Source organism: Furipterus horrens, unplaced genomic scaffold (assembly GCF_987537825.1).
Source record: "Furipterus horrens unplaced genomic scaffold, mFurHor1.1.pri manual_scaffold_2, whole genome shotgun sequence".
NCBI classification, from domain to species: domain Eukaryota; kingdom Metazoa; phylum Chordata; class Mammalia; order Chiroptera; family Furipteridae; genus Furipterus; species Furipterus horrens.
The window spans coordinates 144,132,987-144,153,399 of record NW_028327172.1 but is presented as its reverse complement, the minus strand read 5'-3'; the positions used below and the strand labels follow the sequence as shown (position 1 = coordinate 144,153,399).

At 34.0% G+C, this 20,413-nt stretch overlaps 1 protein-coding gene across 1 annotated transcript in view; it reads right to left on the bottom strand.

Moving 5' to 3' along the window:
• Window positions 1–315: 315 nt before the first annotated feature.
• The window catches only part of STAM (signal transducing adaptor molecule), a 60,285-nt gene continuing 40,187 nt past the window's right edge, over window positions 316–20,413 (bottom strand). The window contains exons 7-14 of the mRNA XM_090266569.1: window positions 19,483–19,675; window positions 18,193–18,287; window positions 14,779–14,867; window positions 12,997–13,084; window positions 12,501–12,555; window positions 11,647–11,800; window positions 9,630–9,805; window positions 316–2,703 (exon numbers count right to left, since the gene is read on the bottom strand). Coding sequence (XP_090122695.1) covers window positions 2,475–2,703; window positions 9,630–9,805; window positions 11,647–11,800; window positions 12,501–12,555; window positions 12,997–13,084; window positions 14,779–14,867; window positions 18,193–18,287; window positions 19,483–19,675 — 1,079 coding nt within the window. The 3' untranslated portion in view covers window positions 316–2,474. The remainder of the gene's footprint in view (window positions 2,704–9,629; window positions 9,806–11,646; window positions 11,801–12,500; window positions 12,556–12,996; window positions 13,085–14,778; window positions 14,868–18,192; window positions 18,288–19,482; window positions 19,676–20,413) is intronic.

The window sequence follows — 20,413 nt, the reverse complement described above, 5'->3', positions numbered from 1 at the left end:
GCCACAAAGTTAAAAAACATCATAAAATCACAGTAAGTAATGCACTACATATTGTTCCTAGCAGGTTTAGGGCATTACTATATTATCATATCCAACTAGCCATGGGGTTTGTTGACTATTTATGCTAGATAGTAACTGAACTCAATTTTATTTAGATGTCACTGATTTATGGCTACACAGTTAAAACTTTGTAAAGGAAATAAATAGAGAAGTAAAATTTGCTTCACAGAAATTCGTATTATAGTAAACAATCCTATTCTTTAAAAAAAAAAAAAAAGAAACTGTTACATTTTAGAGAAAGGTTTTTTTTGGGGGGGAAAGTGTAACATACACTGGTCCCAGAACAAACTTACTGTGCTCCTAACTAACTGGTCCTTCCCTCCTTCCCTATTTCTGTCCTCGCCATGTCATCTAAAAGACAGAACACCCAGTGGTTCCTTTTCATTGAAATTTTTCCATCTGGTATTTTAATAGCTAACAAATGAAAAGCACAAACTAGTACAGTATCAGTATTAAGCATCCATCATTAAAACCTTTATAAGCATACTAATAAGTTTAAAAATGTATGCATATATTGTAGCAAGGGTAGCTTTTTTCAATTTTACCATTCTTGGACTTTTTACAGGGTAAAAAGTAAGAGATTAATTAATTTTATAGCATGAAAGATATTAAAATAAAATGGGGAATGATACATTTGCCATTGGTAAACATAAATTTATTAAAAAGACAAAGAGAAAAATAGAGTATGATGGGGAAAAAAGTATATCAGTTAAACTAGAATATTCAAATTGGAATAAAGATTATGATGTTTGACAATGTTTATCAAAAGAAACCCCTACATACTAAAAATTTTTAAATGTAAAGTTTGAATTCAACTTTAAAAATTTCTATCAGAGGGCAACATACCTAGAGTCAGGAAAACAACATCAGGGTAAAACGCTTATGTTAAAGATGGTGCTTTAAATTTGGAACCATAATTCAGTCACCATTAAGAGTCCTTGCCAAAGATGAAACCATTTATCAAAAGGGAAGGAAAAAAGTTATCTGATTATAATAGTCTTAGAAAATGAAAATTAAATTTTCATTTATGGTGTGAAATCTGTTACAGTAAATCAATTCATTTAATATGATGCTCAACTTTTCAGTTGATAGTATAGCACAACCAGGAAAATTATAAATATTTAAGAAGATTAAAATGTAAGTGGAAAACATATTTCATGTGGGTTAAAAAAAAAGCATTCATTGAAAAATACTCCTGACTAGGAAGCCAACATAATTCCATTAGAACTTTAAAAAGAGAGAAAGAGAAAGAAAGAGGGAGAGAGCAGCCCCATCCAGTTTGAAAGAATAAACATACAAACTGTTAAGCAAAGTAGGAATATTGATTACTTTGAAACATCTGCTTATATCGATTTTAATGAAGAATTAAAGGATACAATGTGTTAAAGACATATTTAAAAGACTAATAGTGGAATAACACAAATGAATCAAAATTTTAATATCCTACATAAGTACAAGACTTTGAAAATGTAGTGTTATTCACGGTTTCTTTCCAGTTTAAAAATTTCTATCCATTGCCTCTATCTTTGGTGTCACTGCCACCAATAAACACAGTATACAGTTGATAAACCTAATTACTATCTTCAACAAGGAAAAAAGTAAATCAACATTATTTCTTTAAAAATAAGATATAAAGGATGTGATCCTACTTATTAAATTTTGTCTCATGGTCCCACGATACTCTGAAATATCATGCCAAAATGTATACATTTAAAAGGGAACATCATTTGCTATAACTGCACCAAAAATTTAGCTACTGTATGCTGGTGTGATGACAGCCAGTAGTATGCAGAGGCTACAGAAAGACATAATGTACATGTTTATCTCACCATCAGTCAAAGGAAAGTTCAGTTTAATGTAAAAACTAAAACATCTGACAACAGAATGCTGTCGTGTAAATATGCTACAACTTTGTTCTCTTGAAGTTTAAAAGGATAAAGTAATTATCTTAAATTTACACAAAACATTACAAAACATGGTAGTTGTTCATGATTAAAATAAAATAGCAACGTAAATTAATTTAAGTGTTAAATATATTCACATGATCACCACTGTGATTCAAAATGGCCACTAATGAAGTTACATAGCAATATATGTACATAACATTTGCCACAACAATTTTTTTAAGTTCGACTTTTTGCAGACCAGGTAATTTTATTAGACAAGTAATCTTTTATCAATTCTTTCATATTATGAAAGGAATTAAATGTTGTTACGTAGTTTCATTCCTCTGGGAGGGGGAGGTGAGAACCTCTAAAGAGTCAGTGCAAATTGAAGAGTTCTAATTTCTTGAATATTTGAACTTGTTGACCAAGACAGATTCCTATAAGCTGAGGATAAACAAACCTTAAGACATCAAAGAATCATGTAACAATGTCAGCGGCATTTAGCAGATCAAAGAGGAATCCCAAATCCTATAGCAGAGCCTTCTGAGAATATGGTTGCTGTGGCTGAGGTGGCTGTTGACTGCCTCCTGGTTGAGGCAGCGCTGAGGATGTGAAATTATAGTTTGGCACATGGGACATATTAGTTCCTGCATTCTGGTATATAGTGACATCAGCAGCAGCAGCAGCAGCAGCAGGAGGACTGTATACTGAAGCCTGGTTGGGATATGTATTTCCTTGAACAGAACTGACCATTGTGCTGTAGAAAGAAAAAAACACTTAGATCAATATTGACTTACATACCCATTTAGAGATAAATAGGAAAAGCTATTCATTAAACATTCATTCAAACCATTCAATAAATATTTATTAAATAGCCATAATGAGTCAAACATTGTTTTTAAGGTACTGAGATATTAAAAAAGAAGAAAAAAAGTCCCACTCTCATGAAGTTTACATTCTAGTAGGAGAAAAAATAAAGTAGGAGAACTAAGAAGTCCTAAGACAAGAGATTCTGCCTTATACACAGTATGGTAGGAAAAGGCATTTCAGATAAGGAAAAATTTAGGCAGAGACCTGAAAAAAGTGAGCGACGGAATCACGGTGATTATATAGGAAAACCAGCTGATCAAGCAAAGAGAATGGCAAGCACAGAAGCCTTCCACAAAAAAAATACCACACATGTTGGACCAGAAAGGAGACCATGATGGCTGAAGCAGAGCAAGCAAGAAGGAGAGTAGCATACGCAAAAGCGGCAGAAATAAAGGGGAGAGAAGCCTTAGAATATACAGTGCTGTACAGATAATAGCAAGGATTCCGGATTATATTTGAGTGAGATGAAAAGACACTGGTTGATTTTGGACAGAAGAATGAGATGATTTCACTGAGGTTTTAACAGGTTCACTGTACGTCAAGGATAGAAGCAAGGATGTCTGACTGGGGCTATTACAACTGTCCAGGCAAGAGCTGACAGGAGGCTAGAGCCGTGGTGGACTTGGTGAAGAAGACGGGAAAGGGTAAGATTTTGAAGGCAGTGCCATCAAAATTTTCTTTTGGTCAAGAATGTCTGAGGTTTTACAACAGCATTATTGGTAGAAATAACTGATAAGAGTGGCCATTTGCAGAAAAAGACTATTACAGATGGCAGATAAGGAGCACAGTAAATTTGAGGAAGGATAATCAGCACAGTTTGGACATGTCAAGTGAGATATCTAGGAGATGAACAAGAAAAGATAATGAAAGTTGGTCAGCTATCCAAGTCAGAAACTAGAGGAGATTTAGGACTAGAAATATTATTTGGGAGTCACCAGCATATACCTGGTATTTAGAGTCAAGGGCCTGAATAAAAAGAATCCCCCCCAGGGAATGACAACAGAGTAAAAAGCAGGCCATATTTTGAGCCCTACACTTAGAAATCAGGAGGATAGAGAAGCACTAGGCAAAGAAGATTGAGGAGTGACAATAAAGTAGAAGAAAAACTAAAAGAATGTCATAGTCAAGTAAAGAAAGTACTGCAAAAAGAAAGTGATCGTTAAATCTGGCAATATGGAAATCACCAGTCCTTGATAAGAACAGTTCTGGTGGAGTAGGGGAGATGAAAGCCTGATAACCTTGTACTTATTTCCTTGAAAATATAGAAGCAAATACAAGAGATCTTCCTTCTACTCCCACATTTATCTGTTCCTACACACATACATACGCTGTGCCTTCCCTCCTGCAGTAACTCATTAGCGGTCAGTGCTCCCATGCAAGGCACCCTCCACTTGTGCACTGCTTCCACTACACCAGAACATTTCCTTCAGAGTTGTCTTTATCTACTGTCTCTGCTTCCTCCTTTCCATTCCCAGCCTGACACTTGAGTTTCTACCATGTATAAGACACTAGCTATATAAAGAGAAATACTAACAGCTTTAATATTGAGATTTTCCCCACATTTCTATTAAAAATGTAAAACAAATTACACAACAGGAGGTTTTCAAATTGTTGCCTATTTTTAAACTTTTCTTCAATTGCTAGATTGTTTATAAATCAATCGCTGGTAAACTCAATGCTCTAGGACTCTGCACAAATTATACAATTCATTATCATAACTGACGAGTCTTTTAGTGCTACATTACACCCAACTAATGGACTCACTTAAGTAATGTTTAAAGTCACCATCATTCCATATGTGCTGCTTTGTGAGATAAAAAGTATTACAAGTTAGATTTCTTGATGAAATTATTTACATTAAGGGCTACAATACTGCTATAATATAATGTAGGGACTAAGTGCTAAAGCTCTGGAGGCAAAATGCCTGGTTTTGTATCTTAGCTAAGTCGAACCTTAGTCCTCCCTCCAATGCCTCAGTTTTCTGATCTATAACATGTGATAATAGTGTACCTACTTCTTCACAGATTATTAGAGTAAATGAGTTAATATGTGTAAAGCATATAATACAGTGCTTAGCATTTACTAAACATCACAATATGTTAGTTAATATGTTAGTTACTACTGTAATTATTTGTACTTTGTACTGTATTCCTTATCTCAACTTTTAGTTTCACCATTCACCCAGTTAACCAAGGGCAAAACCCAGCAATTCACCCAATACTTCTCTCTCTCATATCTGCTCTGCACTATGTCCCCACCTTGTCACCCACATGAAATCTTTTGCTAATCTCCTAAACAACTTTTTCATCTCTATCATTATATCTTGCAGTTAGACACCCATAATTTCTGGTCTAATACAGCCTCTTAGCTTCTCACCTAGAAACTATGCATTCACCTGTCTTATTGCCATTTAAAGGTCTTTACAGGCTTTCCCAGACAAGACCCCATCTTCTTAACATGATGCCTAGGAACACTCATTATCTTTGTCAATAACTCCAAGTACATCTCTCACTTCTTCCACCACAGCTTTTAATCCTTTGGTAACATGCATTTTCACAACTCCATATGGGTACCGTACCATCCCACACTGCAACAGGTTTGCTCATGATAGAAAATCTTTCTTACTTTTTTTCCCTCCACTTAAAATAACACAGCTTGAGCTTACTTTCTCAGAAATCTTCCCTTTACCCCGAGGCTCCTAAAGCACTCTGCATGTATCTTTATTTGTATTTTATGTTATAATTATAACTTATTTGTATGGTTTTCTCTACTAGCCAGTAGGCACATGGAGGCTAAGAAATTCTAAGTCAACAGTTAACTAATATGACCAGGGAGCCAAGTATACTCATTGGGGAATGTACAGTCTCTACCATAAATGGTACTGGGAGAAGTGGATAACCACATGCAGAAGAATGAAAGTGGACCCCCGTCTTACACCACTCACAAAAAAAAAGTAACCTGAAATGAGTTAAAGACTTAAATTTAAGAGCTGAAACCATAAAACCCCTAGAAGAAAACACAGGAAAAAGACTCCTTGACAATGGTCTCAACAGCGACTTCCTGTATGTGACAGCAAAAGCACAAGCAACAAAAGCAAAAATCAACAACTGGGAATGCATGAAACTAAAAATCTTCTGAATAGCAAAAGAAACAATCAACAAAACTGAAATACAACCTATGGAATAAGAGTAAAGATCTGCAAATCATCTATCTAAAGAGGGATTAATATCCGAAATATATACAAAAGTCACACAACTCAATAGTAAAGAAACTAATGACCACATTAAAAATAGGCAGAGGAACTGAATCCATAGTTTTCCAAAGAAGACATACAAATAGCCAGTAAGACAAGAAAAAGTGCTCAGCATCACTAATCATCAGGGAAACGAAAATCAAAACCAAAATGAGACACTACCTCACACCTGTGAGAATGGTTATCAAACACAAGTGATGAAAAGTGTTCGAGTGTTGGCAAGAATGTGGAGAAAAGGGAACCCTTATGCAGTGCTGGTGGGGATGTAAATCAGTGCAGCCACTTGGAAAACAGTATGGAGGTTCCTTAAAATATTAAATATTAAACTATCATATGATCCAGCAGTTCTACTTATGAGTATATATCACAAAGAACTGAAATCAGGATCTTTTGGGGGACTTGCATCCCCATGTTCACTGCAATATAACTCAGAACAGCCAAATGCGGAAATGCTCAAAGTCTCCATCAACAGATGAATGGGTAAAAAGAGGTGGTGGATGTATACATACATACAGACATCACACACACACACACACACACACACACACACACACACACACACACACCCATATACTATGGAATATTATTCAGCCACAAGAAAAAGGAAAATTCTGCCATTTGTAACAACTTGGATGAGACTTGAGAGCATTATGCTAAGTAAAATATGTAAGACAGAGAAGAGAAATACTGTATGACCTACTGTGGAATCTAAAGAAAGTCAAACTAAGACAAAAAGAGTAGAGTGGTGGTTACCAAGGGTTGGAAGTGGGAAAACGGGGAGATATTAAGACAGTGGATACAAACTTCCATTTATAAGGTGAGCAACTTTAGGAATTTAATGTATAGCACAGCGATTTTACCTAATAATACTGTTATCATATATTTGAATGTTGCTGAGAGTAAATCTTAAATGTCCTCACCATACAAAAGAAAAGGTAACTATGAGATGGGATGTAGTTGTTAGCTAATGCTATGGTGGTAATCACTTTGCAACTTACAAATGTATCAAATCAAGTCTTATACCTTAAACTTACATAATGTTGTATGTCAGTTATGTCTCAGTAAAGCTGGAATAGGGAAAGAAACACACTTGTATGTCAAGTGTCTAGCATAGTGTCTGGCACAGACTAAATGTTCAATAACCAATCATTTGTTTAATGCTTGGAATAATAGACAATTAAGTATATAGCTTTGGTTGCCTGAGTATTATCATCACCACCATCACTCCAGGTGGGTTTAGAAAACTGCATCCGCGCTATCTTCCCCGATTAATCAGTAAGATCATCCTAGGGTGACACAGTCTGGAAAAGAGACAACTCTAGCACCAAAATTAATACGTAAGAAAATAAGGAACTGTCTCCTAGATATGAACTAGAGCCACTAAAAAACCCTGCCCACCAAAAAAATTTAAAAAGGTTGTTCAAATGGAAAATACAATAATTAATAAATAATGCAAGAGTAAACTGTTCCATGTACTTACAACTATAAACCTACTTTGACCCATCCTGTGTAATTGTTCTTATATAGTGTTATACATTTATATATCCTTTTAAAAACTGCCTTGAAGCCTTTGTCAAGAATTCAAAAGTATATCCTAGTGATCAAACACAGCATTTGAAATTCTCATCTGAAACACTTATTTATCAAATACTTACTGAGTTCCAACCAGGTGCAAAATTCTGTGCTATACAGTGTAGTTGTAAAGGTAAAAGAGACTCAGCTCCAGCTCTCAAGGTAGCTTAGTGCGGATACAGATAAGTCTAAAGGTAATTACAAGACAGTACAGTGTGCTAGGGTCCTGTGATAGTAAGAGAGCCGGAACACTGCTGGGGTGGTGGAAAGGTGTTCTAGTGAAAACAAATCTATGAACAAATAGGAATTAGCCAAAGACAGTGAAAGATATCAAAGAAATGCTCTACACAAGCACCTGTTGAAGTGCACATGTGTTTCTGGAGGGCTGACATTAATAGCTAGTTATCAGTAGAGTCAGGCTCCGAAATACAGTGCAGGCCCTGCAACAGATATTTCACATTCGGACTGCAAAAGCAGAGAGAAAAATCCCCACAGAAGAGCAGCAAGGTGTTACAGCTCTACAGCACAGCGTGTTTAAACACCGTGCAAGGGATTCTCTCATTTACAAGGACATTTCTCAAGGCCCTGAACTAAGAAAGGGTCTCAAGTAATCTCCAGAACCAAGATGGTTAGAGCAGAATGTAACACGCTAGCAGAAGACTAGCTGGGAAAGAGGCAGCATTTTGGGATGACACTAAAATATTTAAGAGATTCCTATATAGCTCATGCACACTGGCTGATTTCTCAACATCTACCTCTACTCACTTTGTATTTGGTTTTTAAGGTAGCATGCTAATCTTCTGACAATAGCTGTTCCTTACTTGTTTCTTTTCCATATAAGGGCATTCATTTTCCTAGGACAAAAGAGCTACACCTAACTTATTTGTGTGTGTGTGAGCTACTTTCAGTAGGGTATATCCTGTTTTTTGATATCATAATAGGCTTCCTTATTACCCTCCCTCTTAAGGTCCCGTCACAATGCTAGATGTGACCACAAAATGTTTGCAAATCTCTAAGCATCCCTGTAGTGTGACTCTTTTGAGGAAGACTAAAGCAACAGTAAGGTCAGTATAGGAGAATTCCTGGGCAACTCCAATATTAAAGAAAAGGTTTCTAGAAATTGCACCTGTGCTACCAAGAAACTTCTACTTCAGTCAGAATATCATGACTTCTAGAATTACCCACTAATGAACTCTAAAGCCTATCTTTTGTTTTGAGGGAAAGACTTCAGCTAAGATTCACGATGAAACAGAAAAGGGATTTATTTTACACAATATAAAATCATTTAGCTACATGATAGAGGGCATTATAAATAAACAGCCAAAACAATGAGCCATACTATCTATGTAGTAAGGCTCTTACCAACTGTTAAGATAGTAGCACAATCAGCAAGTGACAAGACAACAATCATCTTAGCACTTCTGTTCAGGCCTAAGAGACTCACTGTTATATTCAGATACTTGCCCTATGAACCACAGGGGCAAATAACTTCTTGCACCATCTCTTTTCAAATAATTTATCTTGCAGTGGAATTTATCTAAATTCCAACACAAAGCAAAAAAGTCTTTAAGAGATGCTTTAAGAGATGGCCCAGAACCATAAATTCTGAAACAATAATGATAAAAACATTTTGACTTTCTATGAAATTTGTGGAAAGTACTTATTAACTAATTTTCATTAAAGTCCTTAGCAAGTACCATTATAGATTGAAATAGGAACAAAAACAAATTATGACAGAGTTAAAACCAGAATACAGCAATTCAATGAGACAGTAAGAAAGACAGAGGACGAGCTTGCTGGTTAGCAGTATAACACTGCAGGTGTTCCTGGAGAACCCATTCATCACCACAAATGGGGCTAAGCTTCTAGTATCAGTGATGACATCTATTACGCAGTTTTCTTATCCAGTTCTTACGGTTACAAATGATCAGGGGCACTTAAGAATTTTAATAGCACTAACTCCAAAGAACAGTCAATAATGAAATTACTTAGGGTAAGAAGCCTGAGTCTGCTGACTAGGAAGGGCTGGGTTTGCAGATGGTGGAAGTGCTCCTTGGTTGAGAGAAGACAGCTGCTCTGGGGGAAGGCTGTAGCTCTGGAGATGGCTCATCTGGGCATTCCCTGCAACCAGGTAAGCACCACTCTGAGGAGGCCCTGGATACACCTAGAACAGTTCATGACAAACATACATTAGATTTTCTAAGATTTTTAATAGGTATGCCAAACTCTTTGTAGAGGCATTCAGTTACAAAAAGAACAATTGCATCCCTAAAATCTTTTTTATAGCTACATCTGTTAACAGGCATTTAAAAAAATATTTTTCAATGAAGTTGACTTCTGATGATTTTATTTTTAGGCAACACTGGCTAAACTTGTGTATCTCTATCCAGCAGTAAAGGAACTTATCTCAAATCTTTACAGTAATATTACTCTTTTTTCATATTGGTATTTTTAGTACTCTAAAAGGAATACCAAAGGTTGTTTAAGAAGTGTCTTATAGAAGTGCTTATAAAAACAATTTATATTTCTTAAATTACTGCTTACTGAATACAAAACAAACTTTTTAAAGTAGGATTCAGGCAGCAAACTTTCTTGTAAACGTCCAGTGAATAAATATTTTAGGCTCTGTGGGAATATAGTCTCTGTCACAACTACTGAACTCGACCAATATAGAAAGCAGCCAGAAACAATTCATAAATGAAAGAGAATGGCTGTATTCCAATAAAAATTTATTTAAACAGATGGGACTGGATTTGGCCCTTGGACCGTTATCTGCCTACCCCTGCATCTAAAAACTGTTATCTGTGGCTCAGTTAATTGGATTGTGTTTCCATACACCAAAAGGCTGCGGGATTTGATCCCTGGTCGGGGCATGTATAGGAGAAAACCAATCGATGCATCTGTCTCTCTCTCTCTCAAATCAATAAACATATCCTAGAGTGAGGATTAAATAAATAAATAAAAGTAAAAACTACTTGTTTGAATATAAAGAGACTGATGTCTTAAATTCCCAAAGCCTTAAACTTGCATCATGTTCTAGTTTTCTGTAGTACGTGTTCATCATATCCTTCCATTTCACATGTCTGAGGATAGAACTCTACTATCTATGTAAGTAAGGCTCTTATCAACTGTTAAGATAGTAATACAGTCAGCAAGTGACAAGACAACAATAATCTTAGCACTTCCGTTAAGGCCTAAGAGACTTACCAGGCATCAGAATTCAAAAGGTCTTCATTGTAAACACAGCTATTCCAGTCCTCATAAATGCATTATTTTTTACTTTGCAAATTGAACATGAAGGGTTGTCTTACTTTCTAGCTCAAACTGATACTAAGGCCGATGAGTAGGTGTCATCTAGCCACACATTACTCAGGACTGACTGCTCATCTCCAGGGTTCTGGTCCCTCATTTCACAGTAAATTAATCTAGTCAATGTTTGTGCCATTCTAATGGAAAAAATGGAGTGCCTGGCTAATTACTCCCTGTGCCCGGAACTCACTGAGTTTGTGGGAAAGGAGCTCCTCAAAGAGTTGCTTGAAGTAAAGACATGGAAAGGGCTCTGTATTGCATTGCATGTGTTATGTAAACAAAGGGAGGAAATCAGATTAGCTCACTATAAAATCGAAAACAGTAGATACCCAGAAGGACTTATAATAATTAGAAATTTTACTGAGACAAAAACTGCAGTTCTTAAGCAGATAATTACAATAAAGCTTTAAAAATATATAGATGTTTGGGCCTCCCTCCTGAAGATTTTGATTAAACAGGTCTGGGTGGAACCAAAGCATCTGTATCTTTTCAAAAAACTTGATGGGTGAGTCTGATGTGTACCCCTGAAGAAAAATAATTTAAAAAGAAAAGAGCTATTGATATAATTGTATATTATACATTGTATTTGTCAAGTAAAAAATTCTTCTAAAATCTATTTTTATTCTAAACATTACTTGTAGAAAGTTTCACATTTTGAGAATTTAAAATGATATACTTGAGTTTTTAAAAGTTTACCTGAGAAGCAGAAACACCAGATGACTGCATATAATATTGCTGATTCTGTAATTTTGCATACATGGAATACATTGGGTCTTCATTCATTAACTTGGTATACAGTGAAAGTGCCTCCATCACTTTAACATTAAGTTCTGAGAGCTCTGAATGTTTTCTGAAATATTATACAATAATTTGAGACAAAACTGCTATTTAAAATATACAATGTTCTAAACAATAATACACATCAAAACAGGCAAAATAGCAAAAAGTGGTATAAGCAGACATTATTAAAAATTTAACCTTGTGCCAGAAAATAGCCTATATTTTAACTGCAAGGCTATCAAAACTACGATTTAGGTACTGTGCTAGGACAGCTTATCACATGTGACTTGACTTTAAATTATCTAGGGTTCCCTAAATAATAACAGATGAGTCATGTGAGCTCTGGTAATGCTACTTATAGCAAACATGATTATAATATTTAACCCTTAGTTTTAAAAAAGACTAATACAGTGAAGGTCAAATAAATTCTTACTCAAAAAAAAAAAAAAAAAAGACTAGTCTAATTCCCAAATCTAATAGAAAACAAGTAAATGAGAACTGATTCCTTTAGCACATAAAAAATAATGAACATTAAAAAATAAAGTAAATCAAATGAAACAGAATAGAAAAATTAAGAAGTAAAATAAAATAAATAAACAAAAATATTAATAATATAAAACGGCAACTCTATCCCAGTACACAGTTTACAGAGAGCTCCAGGGAAAAAACTACATACTACAGAGAGGGAGCATGTTCTTTTACCTATCAATATCTTCCAGAGCTCCAGGGGAAAAAACTACATACTACAGAGAGGGAGCATGTTCTTTTACCTATCAATATCTTCCAGCTTTTCATCAATGAGAGGTCCCATCTGGTGACACATTGCTAAAATGGCAAAATTTGAAGAAATATAAGAAAACAGCAACAAAAAAAAAAGCGAAACTCTGATTAAGATTCATATAATTTAAGAAATACAAGATATAATTTGGAGTAATAAAAATTATATTAATAAGCCTTAGACCAGAGAACCCAGGATTGATTTTCTTGATCTCAAATATATTAAAGTATCAATATTTATTTGACAACATTCTAAAATGTTGAAAAAAAAATGAATATTTTGAATAAAATAGAAAAGTATAAGAATGTGAACTCTACCAAGGGTTTAAATGGCATATAAATGTAAGACTGTGTCATAGAAGAGTGAGAAATGTAAATATTTTTTATATTACTCATTATTTTATTGAAATACAAACCATTCTGTACATTACAGTAGATATGACCTCTAATTTTCCTTTATTTGCAAGGTAAATGAAAAACAAGGTTTACCTTCAAGATGAAGTAACTCTGGAAGATCTGGTTGATCATCACTGGGATCTGTACTTTGCAACATCTGCAGCAATTGGTCCATTTTATCCTACAGGAATGAAATAGTTAATATAAAAAGCAACAGATTATGCAACAATAGGTACTCACTTCGTAAATTAGATAATGGATAGAGAATTTTTGTAATTCACAGATATGGAGACTCCAATTTTGGTTTTATGTATTGAATATCTAAGTACCATGTGAAGTTAGAGCCTTGAAAGCTCTACCTACTTGTTTTTGAAACTGCTTACAGATATCCTCTTACATGAGAAGAAACAGGACTACATTTAAACTTATAACGTGAGTTTTTCAATCTCTTATGCCATGTTAGTTAATTACACTTTGTTTTGAAGCAATTGTAGCCTTGACATGCTAACAGGTGTAACCTCTCTCTCAAAATGGCATTACTTATGACTAACAACTCAGTTATTACTTCTCCCCCAGGGTGAGTACAACAGCTGTTCTAGTAAGGCATAGCTCAGCTATATTACAGCTGTTCTCTTTCTATGTGGGGCCAAAAGGACTACATTTCCTTTCCACTGATGTTTCAGTGTGTGGTTTCTCTATTCTCCTATGTGGGAAAGGCTAGGAGGCATCTCAAGGCAACGACTTAGATCTATTTCAGAATCTTTTGTTGTAATTAACCAATGGGATTAATGAAACCATTATTACATAAATATCTCTATACATTATATAAATATTTATAAGTAGATTTTAAAAAATAAAAATATAGAGCTCACATACCGAAGAATACTACTGTAATAATTACAAACTTTTCTTCATGCATGGTTTTTACATGGTTATTCTATTAAACTGAGATATATTAGATAAATAATATAAAAACTACCAATTCAAAGCAAGGTACTTATTTAACCCGATACAAAAACTCTGTACTATAAGTAAAAGAACAGTCTGAGAGATAAATTACTAGAGTGAGAGTGACACAGCATATAAGAAAATTTCTGAAGTCAAAAGAATTTTATATTTTGAAATTGGTATTGTTCAATGTAAAAGATTCATAATTTTCATTGTAAGTAATCTAAAAAAGAAGGCAACTAACACATGAATAATTTTTGTTGTGTGTACAGAATACTACATTCTATTTGAAATTACCTACTATCAGAAAAATAAGGTATCTAGATAGACCCCTAAATTGACCTTACATGCATTTTCTTAGTTAATACGATCAGCTAATTAACTTTCCCTGACTCAGGTGGTTTCCATGCTCCTACCAGTTTTCTACAATCTATTTCTCTAAATGAGCACTCTTTTCAGCTTTCTGCTTCTGACTCCCCCAAAAGAAGGCTGAAAATCTATAAATCCCCTCACAGATTTTAAAGATTACATCTCATTTTTCATCACAAGTTTAAAATGTCACCAGGAATATAATTTCCAGAGCTTTAAATGTGGACATTGTAAAATAAAAGTTATGCATTCTTTTAAGTATATCTCCCCCCAAATCTCAAAATAGTGTTTATAATAGCAAAAACACCATAAATAACTGAAAAGATCTTAGTGTCCAACAACAGAATAATCAAGTCATGATATATCCGTTGTATAAAATATTAAGCAGAAATTTAAAATAATGAGACACAACTACATGTGCTGACATGGTAAGAACAGGACTATATTTACATTTTTCATAATAACAAAATACATGCATTAATTTTTTAAAAGAAGACAAGAAAAACATTTCAACGTCAATACCCAATATTAAGTGCTTTTATAGAGGAAATCACTTACTTCATCAATAAAGGCCTGTTCCGGCTCTGGCTCTATTGTTTCTACCTGAACATCATCACTAAATTGTACCGTCTTCTTCTCCGTTTTTACTGTAAAACATGGAATATTTATCTTTTCCTTATAACAGATTTAAAATTCTATTTGAAAACACTTTAAGTTCGAAGAGAGAATTTGAGTTTTTAAAATATTCCTCAAGCTGAGAGACTCAATTTGAAGAATAATTAGGTTGCAGATTTAGGCAATAATGACAGAACATTGATTCATATCAAGATTTCTTAATTTTTTCTTCTAGAGTTTTTACATTTTCCATAAAAGACACTTTACTAAAAATAAGATGTATATTTCTGAAAAAAAAAAAAAAAAAGACTAATCACCTATTATACAAGAGAGGTTAGTAAATTGATAAACACAAAGTTTTACATTGGCATACATAAATTGTGAAATTTTAGATAAATTCTCTTTTTAAATTATACATTTTTTTTCAAAGAAAAATCTCATTTGATTGACCATGCTATTTCAAATGCAATGAACTGGGAAGCTAGCTGTATGTTCTTCAGCATGACACTCTGACTTTTTACTAAGAGAATGACATCCAAGATAGTGGAGAATCTGACAAGTGGCCTTGGCAGGGATCTGAATTTTCCACTTTATCATTCTGGTTTTTTGTTGTTTTTTTTTAGTTACATTATACTTTGCAATGAAAAAACTGATTAAGGGATCCACAAACCATTGGCCAGAAACACATATTTCTCTTGTTCAACAAAGCAAACTTTAAAAATCTAGTCAATATAACTAATTAACTGGTACACAGAGGATATGATTAATACAGCAATTAACTTTCTCCAAAAGAATACCCAGGCACAATACAGCTTAAACAAAAAGAACTTCCTCTCTGAATTTTCTATCCTTGTATCAACATGGTCTATCAGTATTCATAAAACTACTAAGAATCAAGATAAAAGGGGGGTGGACATGGGGTAGAATTAAGGGAGAGAAATAATATCTATTAAATTATTTAATGTGCTTAATGGAATACATATTATATTTCCTTCAATGAATCTATAATACATTCCTATGAGATGTGCTCACTTCATAAGATGTTTAACAATGGCTTAGAAAGATTACAAATTCTTGCATAGGTGAAAGCTAATAAATGGCAAAGCTTGGATCTGAATGCCAATCTATCTGGCTGTATTAGCCCACACTACTGGAATCTGGCCTGTGATTTCACTCTGAGAACAAGCAAGCACATCACTTACATATTCTGTGTTGTGTGATTTAATATAAAATGCAAAGTTTGATTCATCCCATTCAAATCATCATAAAGCAAAAGTTTGCATATAAAAAAGTTTCAAAAAGTTTCAGCTGATTTCATTTTCCCATGGGATAAAAAAAGAAATATCTGCTATACATATTGCTTCTTATATCCTGAGCTACTAACAAGCAGAAAGCTGGGAGAGCACCATTGTATTGTCTGCTACGCGTAAGAGACACATGGTAGACTCACATCCTAACAGCTGACCATGCACAAATTTGCAGTGTTTTTTTTCTCATAGAAACTAATACTATTACTATGTGTACATGTGTATATGAACATTATGTGTGTATATAAAAATACTATTATATATACAAAAGATAAAGTGCTTTCACAATATCTTAACTGCATCTCCAAAACAAAAGCAAGCTAAGGAGGCCAGGTATTTCTACTTGACACATTAAGCGAAGTAGGTTTCTGTTTCCTCACAAAAAATTATGCTGCAAGGATCACCCTAGCACTTGTTTTCCAAACTCAAGAACTAAAACAATTACATAAGCTCTGCTGCTCCTGTTTCTCTTTTAGGCGGTCCACAGTGAAACACATGAAATGAGCTGAAATACTCATTTTAGAGCTGCAATGCTACATAAGAGGAAAAAGATGAGATGGCTAGATGATCTACATGAGCTTTTGGAGCTCATCCTGAATAGAAGTCCAAGGCAATTTTACCTTCCCAACAGTTGATTCAGGACAAGAAAACCCAAACCCCAAAAAACCAACAAAAATAAGCACCACCATCAGCCCAGACTAAAAGTCAGCACAGTATGCAACTGCCGTTTTAAAAAGGTTCTACAATATGTTTCTTTGAGTTCTAACAATAAGGAACTCTATTAAAAGAGGAATGGGTATCATAAATCTGTCTCTATAAAAATGTCAAAAAAACAATCTGGCAACAATTATGCGAGGGCATTGTTTTATCGAAGATTCTTAATATCTGATTTGTTGTTAAAGCCGTCTCTTGAAAGAGAAGTGTTTTTATGTTTTTAAAAAAAATGTATCTCCTTATTGTTAATCTACGTATCTCTATACATATTTATTGTATAAATACTTACATATATAGCTTGCATTCTGGAAAAGATTCAGTACTTGTACTACTGGAAATAAGAAGATGACTAACACAAAAATGACTAACACAAAGATCTCTTTTTAAAATTCTTGTAAACTCAAAAAGATCTAAGGATCTTGCAGTTTATAACTTTGATTTCTTCTACCTGTCATTATATAGACAGATAAGCTGAGCTAAGATATTCTGTCAGATAACTGTAGCTTACTGACTTATATACAAAAATTCTAAAGATTTCAATCACTAACAAAAATCTTTCTAGACTAGATTATATTTCTGTTTCCTTAAACAGAGGCAGGTTATGCCTTAATCCTGATGACTCAAACTCATTATGAAGATTCATTAAAGTACATGATTATGAAGAAATACAGTCAACTGTCTACCAACATTTTGATAAGCTACCGCCAGTTACATCTCCTGCAACTATCATGCCTGGTCAGTAATATCACTTTTTCCTTGGCCCCACTTTCTACTTTATTTCTATTAGTCAGCAAAGATTTGGAAACCAAACAACTATTTATATGATGAGTTATGGCTACTTCTGAAAATGAAATGAGGGTTTACGATAGCATTATTGTTGCTTAGAGGCCACAGCTCCCAAGTTTGAGGGCTACAACATTAAAGAAATGGTCTCACCCTTGAATAAGAATTCTCTATGAGGTTACACTGCATTTTGTCACACTTTTGTCAACTGATAATAATAAAAATACATAATGCATAAGTTCCATTAACACTTTTTAATGTGCACTTTTACAATAGCACATATCTACATATATATGTGTGTGTGTATAGATATCTATGTTTTTTCCTAAGAAAAAGTCCATAGTCTCTCTGAAGATAATCTTGGTAGACAAATGATTGCAATTCTTACATGATTTCTGGTAAATAATCTACTGAGCAGGAAGCTGCCTTTTTAGTCAACATCTTGAAGGCACTAACATTTGAAAGTCCCTGCTCCAGAAAGTTGAATTTATTCAACTTTCATTAAGAAGAGGATTACTGATTATCATCCATCGACAGACTTGAAGATACTTACTCATTTCTGGTTCAGCAGTGAGATCTGCAGTCACAAAATTAGACGGAAATAATCCCATGCCTTGATGAGTTTCACCTTTCCACCAGTTGGGATCACTATGAGAAAGAAGCAAACAAACAAACAAACAAAAATATATATAACAAAGATTTTTATTTCTATAAATCTTTCCCTTTCATAGTTTTAACTTACATTATTAACCAGACTTAAATCCTACAACAGTCCACTAAAGAATGAAATGAATGTATCATTATTACAAATAGGAGATGAGGCCTCAAAGAAAATAAAAAGTTTTTAAACACAGTTCTTTATCTCTTAGAAGGCTGGTGAAGGTTCTGAGGATCTAATATAAGGCTCTGACCTCTCTGCCCAAAACACAGGCCCCTGCTCTTAAGAACTGCCAACTTCAGGTGGTTTACGGGCTCCAAAGTAAGAATCTTTTGTTAATAAGATATATGGTAGGATTTTAATCAAGATGCCCATTCTAAATCAGTGTTCTATCTAGTACATATCAGGCAATTTTTCCCCACAAGAAAAGACATGACAGATACTATTTATAGCACAAAACATTCACAAGGAACAAACTTCAAGGTGCATACCCATGTTCTCCACTGTATCCCAATGTCTCGTATAAGAAAAGCTGGCAAGCTCTCAATATGTATTTTAAATGAATGAATAATCAAGGTTTTGTGCAATTTCCAGCAAAACAGTTCAAATGTAACTTCATTTTCTTCCATTCAAGAAATTGTATTATAGCGTAATATTATAGAAATAACCTTAAATCTATTTGAATTTCTTTTTAAAAACCATTTGCAAGGTTTAGTAGTTCATTATTAGTAACAATTTTCATGTAATCATAAAACTAGTAAAAGACAGACGCATTAAACCACCTCTCCTATAAATGTATAACTCCACATAAAATGAAATTGTTCAAAATACACTAAATGATAAATTCACTATATTCTGTATTTCTTACAAATTTCATAAATACATATACATACTTGATATATTTTCTAAAAATATTGTTTTACTAATGTTAGATGAAACCAAAGATAGATTAAACTACACCTCCAAAAATATTAAAACTATTTAAATATTATAGATAGGAAAAAATTTACACTACAAAACAAAAACCCAGCTAGTATGACATAACCAAAGCAACCAACTGTCATACAAAGAAAAAAGACAGCTGGGTCAGTATTTTTTTAATAGTATCTGGTGACAGCATTCAATAGGAATATTATGAAACACAGAAGTAACATGTTATATGTTTTCATATGAATGTTCCATCACCTGTCATCAAGAACTGTAATAATTTCGCCAGCTTTAAAAGTAAGTTCATTATCTTCAGCAGCTTCAAAGTCATATATAGCACGAACTTTCCGGCCTTCATGCTGGTGGTTGGTTAAGAGACTTGATGTGCTTGGATACAAAGTGGAAAGGGTGGTGGACTGCTGCCTTTGTTCCTTCAGGGACAACTCAATAGCTAGAAAATAATGTGTTTAAAGAGACCCAAAATGTTAATATAGTCAATAACCCCCAAAAGTACAAAAAGATATCTGAAGGTAAAAAGTATTCTCTCAACAGTGTAACTGGACACTAGAATATATCCTGACATAATATAATGAACAAAAATAATTTCATCTGTTTTATTCATTCATTCACAACTGAAAGTTCAAAAAAATAAACTAAAAAAATTGAACAGCCTGATGACAATTTTTATTGAACTAATAAAATTTAAATAATTCTGGGTAATAAAAACATAAAAACTCTTAGATCCATTTTTAAAATTTTAGCTGCAGATATATTTTGTTATCTTTTTAATGTATTCCTATAGCTTAAGTTCCCAAAATGATAATCAAAATCACTTGGGAAGTCAAGAGTCTCAAGCTTCATTGGGAACTTACTAAGAGACTCAAAGGTCATAGCCAGGAGCCAGTCAGTGTTTTATTGCTCCAAAGATAATTCTTACATAATCAGTCTAGGAACTGAAATTTAGAAATAACTAAAGACTCACCTAACAAATTCCCCCAAATAGATTTCAAATGCATCTCCTTTATCTCTACCACTCCTCCCCCAATGCAAGCCATCAATCATCACATGCCACTCAGGCTCTGCAATGTCATTTTAGGGATTGATTACCCTGCTTTCAAACAAGCCTTAACCCCTTCTTACCTCCACCTCTGTTCTAGATCAATAAAGGACCTAATGAGAAAATAAAACT